This window comes from Balearica regulorum, chromosome 4 (genome assembly GCF_011004875.1).
Source record: "Balearica regulorum gibbericeps isolate bBalReg1 chromosome 4, bBalReg1.pri, whole genome shotgun sequence".
NCBI lineage: Eukaryota > Metazoa > Chordata > Aves > Gruiformes > Gruidae > Balearica > Balearica regulorum.
In genome coordinates, this window is record NC_046187.1 from 2,145,043 (window position 1) to 2,158,884 (window position 13,842).

Below are 13,842 nucleotides of genomic sequence, written 5' to 3' on the forward strand. Positions count from 1 at the left end.
CAGCTTGTGCTTTCTTTTGTGTTATGTAAGAAAAGTTAGATCTTGTAATGTATACAGAATGACTTTTGATCAGCATGATTCAGCGTTGGGATACCCCAGAACCTGTAAAGATAACGTTACTGTTTTACCTGTGCGAGGCAATCATGGTCCTTAAAGGGACAGATATGTTAATGGTCCTTCTGCTTGTGTGAGCTCTGCACTACATCGTCTTCATTTCAGGCACCTCTGACTAACAGATCTGAGCGCTTCTGCACCTCAGAGAGAGTTGATCCCAATCTTTTATGGCCAGGTCTGAAAGATTGTTCCTAGTGACCTCCTAGTCCTGAACAGCCCCTGAAGAAGGGTGACACTCTGATTGCCCAAGCAAATCCCACAGCTTCCCCAAAGGCTGGTGTGACTTAACGTCTCTGGAAGACCTCAGGAGATTTTCAGTGATGGTCAAGAGCAAGTCTATACATAGTCCTGTTAGTCCTGGGGTAGAACAGAATGAAAATGTAATTTCTCTGTATTTTCACTTTTGTTTTGACATAATAAGCAGGTAGACCTGTTTTCTAAGGGGATTAAAACTCTCTGGGTACAAGATGCAGGAAAGCATTTCACTTACAAGTGGAGTCAGGATGTAGGGCGGCTTGCATTCCACTTTTTTGTGGCAGTACCGTTTGCCAGACCCAGACAGTTGTAACATCTCGAGTCCCACCTCCTGAGAAGCTGAGATCTCCCCTGAGCAGGCAGAGAGCTGCTCAAGTCTGTACTCATTTACACCAGCTGAAGATGGGAGTCCTGTACTTCCATTGAACTACATCCTGAATTACTACTTTACAGAATTAAGCCACGACCCTAGAAGGATTTGGGCCAGAGCGGCACACAGCAGACTTTACCCGTGCGGGAACACCAGTGGGCTGTAAAGGCTCCTGAGCTTGATGGGTAGAGCAAAATCATGGCCAGCAGCAAACCCACCTTGTGCACAAACAACACAGAGGTAAAAGCCCAGCTATGGACACAGTTGGTGCTGTGGCATTTGGAATTATTATTCCTATAATAAAAGGAATGACCTTTTATTATATATCAGTGTGCGCAACCCAGGAATGGTGGGTTCCAGTGCCTGAACAGGCAGGCTGTCTGGGTGGTACCGTGTCACAAACAGTAAGCTATATTTGAGTATAACCGTAAACTTCTCTTAGAAAAAGCTGGGAGTCGACTAGGGATAAAAGCTAATTTCTCAGACCTACGGGTTCTTCCTTCCAGCTAGGGTCCGGGTCTTTCCGGCATGACCACGCAGGGAACCGTGTGCTCCGACCACCGGCTCGACAGCACAAGAAAAGACTCTGGTCTCCAGGGCTGCGTGCCCAGCTGCCTGCCTGCACGCTGAATTCACAGGCGCTGTCTGTGGGTGAACTACTCATGCAAAGCAGGGGAAGGCCCACATTTCAGAAAGCATTGACTTAGGGTGTCTTTAAAAGGGTGGTAGTCTCTGGGGTCGAGGTCTGGGTGCAGTGGAATGCCTATTGTCAAACCTGAAGACCAAAGCAAACCCTACATATTGTGGACCCAAATGCAGCTGGCACGAACCAAAAATGTGCATGTGAGTGCCTTTCTAAGTACCCAGTAATCCTCCAGGGCAAAACGAGGATTAGGTCTCTCTCACAGACAAAGAGGGAGTTCATTTTCTCAAAGATCCCTTGGCCAATACCAAATGAAGTGAGGAACCCAAATGAATGCGAGTACTGCTTTCAGATCTCTGCTTGCAAACAGGTACGGCGCCGAAGCAGCTTGTTTGTACGTTTGTGTGGGACTGTGCAAACACAGCGCAGCCAGATTGTGGGATTGAGGTCAGGTCAAATAAAACCCATCCAATCTCAGAGAAAAGGGAAAGCCAGAAAAACACTGGACAAGTAGGACTAGGCGGTATTGCACAGTCAAAATGCGGTCTCCTTTCTCCAGATTTTTTCTTGGTGGACCTGAAGGTCAGTGCTCATTGAAGTTGTTTAAGTTGGAGTTGTATAAGTGAAGAACCCTCCTAGAAGGAAAGCTGTGAGTCTGAATTAATTTCAAGTGACTTCTTGGCCCCTGTGTTTCTTTGCCCTGAAATACTGCGTGCTCGGCATGACCGCGTCAGAGCCATTACACTGAATGTGATGGATGCTTGAGCGTGAGATACATCCATCTAAAATTTGCCGTCCCGAGACAGCTCCATGATTTCTTAGCCCTTTAATTTGCCTTCAGGCAACGGCCTGTGCATTTAGAAAAGCACAAGCTGCCTCTGCACTGTTTCTGGAAAATTTCTTCTTTTCCCTCTTGGTGATTGGCTTATGGCACAAAGATCAGCTCGAGTAATCCTGTCTTAACATATATCAGCATGGATGTGCCTGTGATGCATACAAAAAAATTTGTATTAAATAGTCCTTTTCCCTAGAAGCAGCAGCCAGCAGCACTCTGAATGATTCTGGGTCGTGTGTTGTTTTTTTTCCCTGAGCTTTACTGACCCATCCGAATCCAAGATGTGGATGTTATTGTTTCTGCTCGAGACTTGGATCTTGCTGCAGACCTCTGGGAAGAATACCTAATTTGGTCCCCGGATTCGTGTGTTCAGTGAGCCTTACTGAGATCTTAAAACCTGTCTTGCTCTGCGTTAGGATGAAAAAGCCCTCCCGGGGGTTTCACAGGTGGAACCTGTTGCATTTTGAGGTGTCTGTGAAACACCCTTGAATTCCTTATCTGCCTGACTAGACTGTGGACTCGAACCTGGCTCTTGCCCATCTCAGGTGAGTGTCCTAAGTGGCAGGCTTGAGATTTTACCCAGGAACTGAGAGACTTTGCCCAGCAAAAGCTTTAGTCCAAACTGCATGCTCTCCAAGGAGCAGTTTCAGTTTAACTTACAAGAATTGTTCTGATGAAAAAATTGTTTTGTCCACGTATTTCCAGCTGGTCCGGGCTCTTTGTTTGGCTCGGGAGTCCCGTAAGCACAGACTAACAAACCTGTGCAGACGATGCCGCTACCAGCTGAGACTCACATGTGCTCTGTCCAGGGGAGGACCTGGGCCTTTGTGCTCTGACACACAGAGCACTTCCACTTCAGCTAAAGGAGATTCTGTGAGCGTGACAGATATGTGGATTACGGGCTATTTCTGGACCAGCCACAGGAGGTAACAAAATAAGAAATACGTAAGCAATCCAGTCTTTTCACTTCAGGTGGAGCAGGAGGATCTGCAAAGCAGCATGCCCACTGGCGAGCGCAAGGTCGGTGCCCAGGCTGAGCGTGGTCTCTCTCCTCTTCTGCAACCCTGCCCAGGGGGAGCCCGGAGCATGGAGGAGGCAGGAAGGCTTGCTGTTTGCCAAGAGATTGGGGATGTTTTCATTCACAAGGAGACATAATTCCAGCTCATCAGCTGCTGAGAGCTTGCCTGCAGCCTGCAGGATGAGGATAGCCAGAGGTGAAGCTGCCCAACTCTCCTTATGTCACTTGGCTGACCCGGGGATCTCAGGACGCCCTGTGACATTGTGTAACGCGGGGGGTGCTATGAGGATAAACCGGCAACCTTAACTCCTTCGTCTCCCTCCTTGCAGGGTTGTCGGATCCAAGTTCTGCTTTGTTGGTGCTTCTCCTTATTTTTGTGCCTGTGCTGTTGGCTGTTTCTGTAGTGGAGGAGGGTTGCCTCTTAAGTTTTGATTTAAGATGAAGGCAAAAAATAGCAGGACACGCCTACATATCGCTGTAGAACTTGGAAGACGAGTTCTTTCTTACCTTTAATCTCAATGTCAGAAGTGTCAACGTGCGAGCAGTTATTTTTCTAGGGAAGCTTTTTATTCTGATAGTGGTTATAAACACTCCTGTTGATCCTGAATGATTTAAAAATCAGAATTTAAGCTCCATCCTCTCTTCTAGGAATAACACTGGGCTTAGAAGTAATGAGACATTAAAAATTACTAAACCTATTAACATCTGGGGGTCTGATCCTCTGGGACTTAGGTCTTCTATTACCACGGCAGCAAACCTGGCGTTAGTTTAAAGTAAGCACTCATGACTCCAAGAGGTGGAACCATTAGAAAAATATCCATTTTGAAAATTTTTTTTGAAAAACTTTATTCATTTTTAAACATAGTTCCAGGTGCTGTTTACGGATGATGTCAGCTGTATCCTAGACTCATACCTGGAAGTACAGACAGCTAAGCAGAAAAGCAGCGTACAGGATGGTAGTGCAGACAGAAGAGGTATAAGGCTGATGTGCTGGGAAACAAATGCTCTGAGCAGACAAAACTTCGGAAGTTTGGTTTTGTATGGTTTCCCTGTGTAAAATCCCTCTCCTCTGTGGGAGTTGGAGCCAGGCAGCCAAGCTCACACCGCAGCGTTTCCTCAGTGAGAGCAATGATTTATGCTACTTCCGTTACTCAGGGCACTGTTTTTATGAAACGTGGAGTTTAATTCATTGAGAATAATACCTCTGCAGACCCTGGCTGAAATTGGTCAGCTGGTTCAGATCTAATTGTTAGGGGATCTGCTGGGCCGAGGCACGCACCCCCCACTTATTGTCTAGGCTTGATTTAGGAAACCAATCAGTACTGGAATGTGAAGATTATAAATAAGGATAACAAAGACCGAAGAAAGTGAGAAAGAAGAGCCAAGAGCCCAAAAGGTTACGATAAATGGTATGAAACATTTCAAGTATGCAGGTAACGGGAGGTCAGCGCAGGAGGCAGATAAGGCGGCCGGAGGAGGTCAGAGTCGTCTATGGTGAGAAGCAAGGGATCTCCCTAAAACAGTGAATGAGTTCTGCAGGGATTGTGGCGGCTTGGGAAGGACATGAGACATCAGATGGCAGCAACAGGCAAACCAGTCTTGCGGGGAGTTGATTAATACAAAATAAGGCCACCCATGCTTTCTTGAGGAGCTCTGAAGAGGGTGGTAAAAAATAGGGAAACATTTCGCAGATGTCTGCTTGAGAGAAGGCAGTGCTGGACGTGCAGAGGAGATACGGCCGCGTGGGTCGAGAGGCGCTGCCTCTTGCTTGTGGCAGCTGGCGCTCCCTGCGCAAGGCAGAGGCAGCCAAGCTGTGGGGCAATGGAACTTCTGAGGGGCAGGCTTTCCTTTAGGAAAGGCTTCGATCTGTAGTACTGTATTCTTTTGCTGTCTGTCGAGCAAGCATCAAGAAAACAATCCTAACAGGCTATATTTTTATATGAGCGAAGAGCTGAGCAGAGTGTCTTTGTACAGCTACTCATTCACATGTGCGGTATTAAATACCAAAGGCACCATGGAAGCAGCAAATATAAATAACAATTCATAATTAAACACGAACTTTGCAGAAAAGGAAAGATTTCAGAGGCAGCTGCCAGCCTCAGGTGGGAGGCAAAGGAGTTTTAAATAGACTGCGCTAGGTTTCCTGTCTCCCACTTGCGAGCTTTAGAAACAGCACGATAACAAAAAGAACAACTGCAGGCCACTCCTTGCCAGGGATACTTTTTAGCTATGCAATTGTGAGGCACTTTGCAACATCCCGAAATAAAATGCAGCCCTGACCTTAAAGAGCATCCCAGCGGGCTGGGTGCTGTTGCAGAGCCATCACGCCGTGCCGTCCTGGGGGCAGCTCGGGCTTTAGGAGAGCGGTCACTCTAAGGAGAAGGCGTGAGCGGCGACAGTCGAGATGCACGGTAGGCCCTTGACATCTTTGCACGAGGGTGGCTGTTTCCATGTTGCGGTTGAAGAAGTAGCTTTACGGAGATTAGCACGCTCCTGATCGTTAGACCGAGCTGCCTTAGAAAATGATTTAGAAATGTCTTAGGAAACCTTCCAGGATAAGCAGCCAGGTTGCTTGACTGAGCGTGAGGCAGAAAGCTGCAAGAGGAGGAAAGGTGCTGGGTTGGTGGGTGCTGTTTGGGGAGATCTCCACCTCTGCAGCTGCAGCCCTGATGCTGGCCTCGGGTATTTCCCTGCTCAGGCAGCTGTGCTCTCCTGGAGGCACCCCTGCGTGGGCATCCTCCGCTCTGGCAAAGCACTCGGCCACGGCCGCTGCTGAAGAGCTGCTGTGCTCCACCCCTGATGTGTGTGTGCTTCACTAGTGGAAGGATCCTCATCTCTTGTGTTCCCCACTGGGCTTGATTAATGGTGTTATTTATAGACTGGCTGATTAGTTTTCAATGTCTTATTGAGCCCGCCGTTCCACACAGAGCTCAGTAATTATAGGTTTTTAAGAGGCTCGGGAAAAACTCCGTAGCATTTCCTTCTTACCCCGAACAACAACCCCCAGCCCATGCAGACACTAATTAACGTTTCTTTGTCTCTGTGAGGTAAACCCCAAAGTTATGCATGCTGGCAAGCACGGGTTTCTCACTGTGTGAGGGGGAACACCCAAGCTGCTTACCCTCCCGCTGCTTGTAGCTGCTGATTGTGAGGGTCAGATCTGTGTGGATCCATATGGGAACGCTTGGAAGTTACTTACTCAGAAAGCTCTGCTCTCAGAGTTTAGAGTCTGTGTTGTCTCTTCCTTTCTTCACGTGTTTCAAAAGCTGTTTTTTCTTAAAAAAAAGACCTTACGTGCTGAAAGATCACTAGGCTGCGGTGATGGGGAAGCTGTAGGCACTTACTCCTTTATATCAGTTTCTCAGGCTGCTGATTACTCTTTTTAATGTGTTTGGCACAGGGGCAGTTTCCCAGTCCTGAATATTGTTACTGGCTACTTGGGAGATAGCTGACCGGAGAGAAGACGTGAGCAGCTTTACTCACTGCAGGAGTACAGCTATTGTGTAGCCTGGGAGAGCCAAAATCTGCTGTTTAGGAAACGAATAGGGAAGTTACGACTGAGCACTGCCAAAGGTGTGTTAGGAAAGTTCATTGCTGATCCAAGGCGTCTGCTATGAACATGGCAAAGACCATCTTCTACTGTGTCAGTATCTGCTTTCAAACAGGTTGAAGCACCACTCTCAGAATTATCTCAAAGAAATCACCTCGACGTTGTAAGTGTTTCGGCATTGTGTTGAGGTTTATAGCGCCGTGGCAGTTGGCGGCACTTTGGGACATCCAGATGCCTTTTCCAAAAGGCCTCAGCACCTGCATTGCCCCTCAAAATCATCGGGAGCCCCAGCATCGGTGCTTCTGCAACTAAGGCTGCTAGGCCAGCCCCCAGTAGTGACCCCCCAGTTCTGACTCGCGCAAGGGTTACCCCGAATCAGTGAGGTACGGTCACAGAGCCCAGTGCCCGTTCTCCCCTTTAAACTAAGGTAGCGTCACCCCAACGTGGTACCGCCTGTGCAGGATCTTCAGGTAAACTGCATCTTCCCTTCACGGCCCCGTTAGCAAAGCAGGAGGTGTAAGGGATGGTCGTTCCCTGTGTGGGAAATGAAGCGTGGGTAGGGAGGTCAGGATTTGCCCCAGAGTTAAGACAAGTGCTGCTGCTGAGATCCTTCCCCTCTGACGGGATCCTGCCAGCGAGACACCTCATTAGGCTTCAGAATGATACGCAGCAGCCTCGCCACGAGTTTGAGCTGTGCTTAAACGCTCCCAGGGGCTTTGTGGGGCCCCGTGTCGCAGAAATCTCTCGGGGGCAATCTACAGGGGCAGAAGTACAGTTCTTTGTGACTGGGACCATCTCTCCGGTGTTTCCGTGCAAAGCTTTAAACAGAGGACTTTTTGTACTCTAAACACTACAGCTGTAAATACGTTTTGCTTACAAAATTGCATACCTATTTGTATATATAAATTATGTACAATCTTTTAAATCCTCATCTGGGGCAGGCCTCCTGTCCTTTCTTTAGCTTGCATGGAAATCTCCTCTTAAAATTAGTAATTCTTCATGGTAAACTTGGTAAGCAAAGAGAACCGTAGCAGTTAGCGGTATTGGCACTTCCCAGGGCTGCAGTAAAGGAGGTTGTGCCCCCGGTACGTAGCAAGGCTGGTACAGGAGCAGGGAGGGGGATCTTTCTAGTCTGATGAGAGGCTTGACATCATCTCGGAGGAGAGGGCTGGCAGAGACAAAGTAGAACGGGATTTGGGACACAGAAAGAAAAAGCAGCTAAGGCAGGATTTGGGGTAAAATTTGGATGCAGATAAGCAGGGCGAGCAAAAAGGCCGTTCCGGACCAGTCGCTTTCCCTAATCTAGGTGAAAGTGCTGCTGCGCTTCCCTGGTATATCTCATCCGCAATGTGAGGCTTAACATTCCTGCCTGGCACGTGGGGGCTTGGGGAGGGAGCGTGGGGGAGGACCCAGCCGGACACAAAGACGGCTGGCCTCTCACCGGAATGGCATCCAAGCCATCTCAGCTATCCAAAGCCCCAGATGCCGGCATGTGCGCTCAGCCTGCAGCCCGCTAAGCACACAACAAGAGGCAATTACAGCGCAGCTCGGGCCACGGCCCGCTGCGGGCCGAAGGAGGCACGGAGGGGGTCCTTTCAGACGCGCTTTTATTCGGCGTGGGGGTTCCTTGAGCAAGCAGAAATTTCAAATCGCTCCCGCGTTTCAGTGCTAGAAATGGGAGCATGTGGGAATACCGGATCGTTTCAGGCTCTCCTGTGCCCGCGGGAAGGAAGGAGCTGAAGTGATGGTTACACGATGTTTTGTGTGACTTCTGCATGCGTGTGATGAAGCAGGGTAAATATTTGTTTGCTAACTTTGTGGAAATATCAGTAGAGGGGGGGACAGGCTTCTCCTTCTGGCTGTCACTATGTGGACCTTTCTCTTAGCTTTACTCTTGTGCGTTCAGAGCGTTCCCTGAGCTCTCGTAAGGTGGTTACGTGCGGAGAGGCAGTGGAACCCCTGAACTCCACGCTTGGGGATTTTGAGTCCCAAAATGCAGATGTAGGATAATGAGGTTTTGTGCCGTGGATGCTGCAGCCGATCCCTCTCCTGTGTGCTGAGAAGCAGCGCTACAGTATTGTGCAGCTCTTCCAAAATGCTTGTGAGGGGCACTCAGAGGGGCTGAGCGCTGCCTAGGTATAAAGGAGAGCAAAATCTCACTCCTCTAGCTGGCTTGGGCAACAACATAGAGAAGGAAAGGGACACACGTGGTTTTCTGTGACACCTTCTTTCCGCTTTTAAAAAACTAGACTGATGCCCCTGCCTTGCCCCCTGGGTCTGTGTACTGCCCTCTTTCCTAAAATCCTTATTAAACGTAGGATACAAAGGCTGAGGTTTTTGCGTGTTGATGTTTACATGGCCTTGGTTTCTTTTGACAGGGACACACATGCAGCGAAGGGATGCACCGACCTGTCTCCCAACCCGCTCAGTCCAGACTGTGTGAACACTGATCTTCAGCCCAGCAAAACCACGTGGTCGGGAGGAGTTAAGTTACGGCTGAAGACCAGGTGAGAACGCGCGTATCTGCGTCCCTATCTGCCGCGTGTGTTTTGCGGCCGCTGTTCTTGGAGAGCAGCCGGCAAGCTCCACTTCCCTGCTGTGGGAGTGAGGGCGGCAGCACTGCTGGAGTAGAGTGGCACGAATGCCCAGCGTCTGCAGCATCAGGCGGTGGAAGAGGTCCAGGACAGTTTCTTAACCTCACGCCCACCTTTTCCCAAGGCATCCTTGCACTCAGCGTGGTGCCAGGAAAATAAATTCACCTTTCGGGCCTTGAGTCAAGCATCAGTGTTGCTCGATGTTGGTAACATTTACATAGGACTGGGTATAAAATGCTTACTGCTTTGACTGCCAGTTTGCCTGAGGGTGACTCGCTGACGAGTCCTGGAAGAGGTCTCTTTTCTCTTCAAAAACTTAGTCAGTGGTGGTAAAGGTCATCAGAGATGCTGGACCAAAATATCTCCACAGAAGTGACGTAAGCCTGCTGTGGCTCTCCAGTTTTAGGTGCGTGGCTTTCCAGAACCGCCTGGTTTCTTCTGAGTCTCTGAGTTTCAGTGGGAATTTGGCATTCATGAGAACCCTGCTGAGTGCCTGTCTGCATTTTTAAATGATTAAATGTCTTCAGCAGTCAGTTTCCTGAATTGCTCTGGATCGGCCGGTGGTGTGGCAGAGCCTGATTTCCTTCCTTTGTCCATGCAGTTTAGGACCAAATCCTACAATGTTCACTCAGGCAAAGCTTTTGCTGGCATCAGGGAAGCCTCTTGCATCAGACAGATGGTAATCTGGATGACCTCATAGATTTTTGTGTCTCAGTCTTCTGAGATCTGCACCATGAAGTCAAAGCAGTGACTTCTATTGGCAACATTGCATTCAGACCAGACCTTGACTTATTTAAAGTCAAGAAGCTACACTGATTTCCTATAGCTGGAGGAAACGTGGCCCAGTGCCTGTTACTGAGCAGCTGAGAAGGGAATGCGACACGTGAAGTCACGTTCTGATCTCATCTGCCAAGGATGCACTTCTGGAGCAAACTCACTGACCTCAGTGGAGTTGCCCCAGCTTTTAGCCGCTGCAAACAGTTACGGATGCTGACCCCGCACAGCCTGGCTGGCTGCAAAAGGGGGAGAAAGGGCTCAGCTCTTCCGCCAGCGTTCACGCGTGTAACCTCACTTGCTTTCCTCCAGATGAGGATTTGCACCATAAATTATATTTCTCTCGGATGGAGCAGATTTTAGAGACTGGAATCTCTCCTCAAGCTAGTTTTATCAGGGAGAGATTTATCTCTGACTGGGGTGTGGGACTCTGCAGTTCCTGAGGTATGTGACCCACATTCGTGAAAGAAGCTCCCATACATCCACCACCTTCCTACAGCAATGAGTTATTCAGCATATGCCCTCTGTAAATCCCGCTTGCCCGTCAATCTAGTAGCAGATCTTTGCAGAAGCTCCAAAGTTTAGCGTTCCACTTGGATTAATTTTTCTTGGCTTTCAGAGCCAACGTTTTGCGTAACTTTTCCAGCAGTGTCAGAGGCTGTGTCTGCATATCTCAGTTTAACCTGGGCTGAAGCTTTGGTTACAAACAGGAAGTTGCTTTAATGTATAAGAATTTGAGTGTGGGAGGGTATTTCAGACTCGGCGACCTCTGCTTTGGCTGGAGCACTGGGTGCAATTCCCCTGCTCGTTTACTTTCTGCAGACTCACCCCAGGCGACGAAGGCAACGGGCTGTCAGCAGTCCCGATCGGTTTCTGAAATTTGGGGTGATGAATGAATGTCCTTAGTCAAAGGGGAAATCCGGAGCTCAGGGCCAGTTTCTCAGGTGTTGCAGTCGAGCGTGTGTGGAAAGGAGGAGCACAGCACCAGTCTGCAGTTCACCCTCCTGAGCGTACACCCCGCGATTGCTCTCTGAAGCTTGCCTCACTCCCTCCGCTGTGCAAAGTAAGCAAGGCCAGGGCGGTGCTGCCAGCCAGTGCAGCCACGTTACTACAGCTCTACCCGTCAGTAAAGGGCAATCTAAGATGAGGAAGAGGGAAGAATTAGGTCTGGAAATCCAGATGCAGGGGTGTCTTTCACCAACAAAATGTTTATTACCAAAGCGATTTAAAGTTCCCCCGAGGGAGAGGACAGGTTCATTAGCTGTTCTGTGGCTTGAGTTGTGTTAGATCGCTGCAGATGTGCTATTTCACTCGCCCCACTGGTGTGAGTCCCAGTCATATACTCAAGGACGGCCACGTATCCCACCTGCTCCTGCAGGAACACTGGGCAGGTGAATTCCCAGCTAAGAGTAAATCGTGAGTTCACCCGATGATTAGCTAAAATTTTAAACTCCCCTTGGTACCCTATGCCTTTTTTTTTTTCCCTTGCAGTACCTCAGCAAGCAGTCCGTTTGTGAACAGATACCTTCCCCACACACATGAATGTATGTGTGTGTATATATATGTACATACATTCAGCGCATACACTTAAAGGACCTTCTTCTCACCCATCTGTCATTTCTACATTAGCACTTTGGTGTTGAGTTTATTAGCGTTGCCGGTGATTTGTAGCCCTGTAACTCAGAGGAGAACCCGGCTACTGTCTGAAACACTTGCCCTGAAAATCCCCTTGGTTACCTGCCGTGCCTCATTGTCCACGTTACGTTTGGATAATCGGGCTCACAGGGCAGCGTTTCTGCTGCCAGCCACCGAGTTCCTCCTAAGCACTGAACGAGACTGGGAAAACACATTCCTTCCATTGTTTCTAAGTCTCTCCTGTTGCAAGTTGCTGTGTGTTTGATACCAGGGTGGGAAAGAATCTAAGCTATGCTTGTTTTTCCGTCTTTTTAACTAATTTACTGACTGGAGAAGAATGAGGAAAAATTATTTGAATTAAGCCCGTTGGGCCAATTCATCAATACGGATAAATCAGTGCAGCTCGGGGACTTCTGTAAAGCCACGGGCAGGGTAAGCCACTGTATGGTCTGGCTGCTGAGATTTTCTGCCTGTGCTCTGGGAGATGATGTGAAAGCCTGGAGAAGACAGGAAATAAAAGGCTCCTTCTCAAAAGACTGTAAGTTAGTCAGCTGTCTCTTTTCCGTGTCTGTTTTTTTTCTTTTCCTCTTTTGCCAGCAAAGGAAACAGAGTAAAATTGTAGCAAGAAGAGGAAAGTTGCAGAGGGTCTTTAATCCAGTGCTCACCAGCTCCTCTTTCTACCCTACACATGCTCTACGTACCAGGCAGGAGGCTGTCTTGGCTTCCACATGTCTAAGGCACAGTCCTGTGTGAACAGTGCAGATGGACTATCCCGGCAGCAAGTACTTTCTCAAAACAGAGATCTGAAATACTCTTTATTTTGCAATTTAAATCATACTTCTCGTGTTGCTTGGTAATGCTTTCTTTAAAAAAGGAAGCTGTCAGAAGATCCCAGTAGGACAAAGTCCTTGAATCCAGTAATCAACAAGAATGAAGCTTGTGTATATCACCTCTCACACTAATAACCAAAGCCCCGCTGTTCCTATTCAAGCCAGTTGTCTGGTTAGTGTCAGGGAATGTCAGTGGGACCCTTTCTTTGTGTAGGGCAAAGTCCTCAATCTAAATATTGCCTGTCAGACATATGCTTGGGCAAAGGGAAAACGAAGCAGCGGCGCACGGCTCAGTTCCTAGCTCTGCATTCTGCGGCAGACCCGTCGGGTGATTTTTTGTACATCACTTCTCATCTTGAGGCCTTTGTTTCCTTTTCTGGAGAATGGATAAATACTCCTTTCTTGGATAAGACAGCCTGGGGGTTACCAAAGAAATGTGATAACACAGAGGTGTGACGTGCAAGACCAATAATCATTAGTTACAATGTTTGACTGTTCCTGAGTTCAGCTAAGGAGCGACCGTTGCTCACAGCTGCCATCACCTCCCAGCGATCCCAGCACCTCCTTCTGCAGCCTGGGGCAGAGAGCGTTTCTTTCAAGAAAAGCCATCTTTGGTCTCCTGCAAACTCTGGCACTGCTTTCAAGTATCCTCAGCCATCCGCACCTTGTCCCTTAACCAGAGGCAGCGTGATGAACGTTGTGGCACCCTTGGGCATTCCCATCCACAAAATGATCTTTCTTCATCATTTTTCTCTGCCTGCTTTTGGTGCCAGGGAGAGAAGAGGAGGAGGAGAGACAGGCTGTTTCCTGCATGTGGACTTGAGAAGAACGATAGAAAAAAATCTGTATGTACATCCACGTACGTGGTTGCCATCTCTGCTGTCACACAGGGCTTTTCTTTCCAGTGGTATGGTGGGGAGATTTTCCCAAAGAGTTGCCCATGGTAATGGTAGGAAATCTGAGCAAAAGCCTCTGATTCTCCGCTTCCTCACCCCAGGGAGACTTTAGGTACCTGTCTCCCAGTTGTGACGTGGCACTCAGGGCCTAGTCTGATGCAACCCAGACATCCCAAGTGATGCTCGTCAAAGGGAAAAAACAAATAGGGTCTGACACATCAACTGGAAACAACTCACAGGCACGACATCTGCCTGTGCCGCTGGGGAAGGGGCCCGAGAGAGAAATGAGGCTGGACTGGTCTGGGGCAGAGCCTCGAACTCGGCTGGG

General features: G+C 48.7%; 1 protein-coding gene across 7 annotated transcripts in view; it reads left to right on the top strand.

The window, feature by feature from the left end:
- SHROOM3 (shroom family member 3) overlaps window positions 1–13,842 on the top strand; it is a 149,718-nt gene that overhangs the window by 106,075 nt on the left and 29,801 nt on the right. For 4 of the 7 annotated variants that reach the window (XM_075750889.1, XM_075750888.1, XM_075750892.1 and 1 more), the window contains one exon: window positions 9,164–9,292. In XM_075750889.1, coding sequence (XP_075607004.1) covers window positions 9,164–9,292 — 129 coding nt within the window. Of the gene's footprint in view, window positions 1–8,004; window positions 8,021–8,243; window positions 8,580–9,163; window positions 9,293–9,445; window positions 9,786–13,842 lie in introns of those variants that run through there. The other 3 variants (XM_075750893.1, XM_075750891.1, XM_075750894.1) reach the window with 3 other exon arrangements.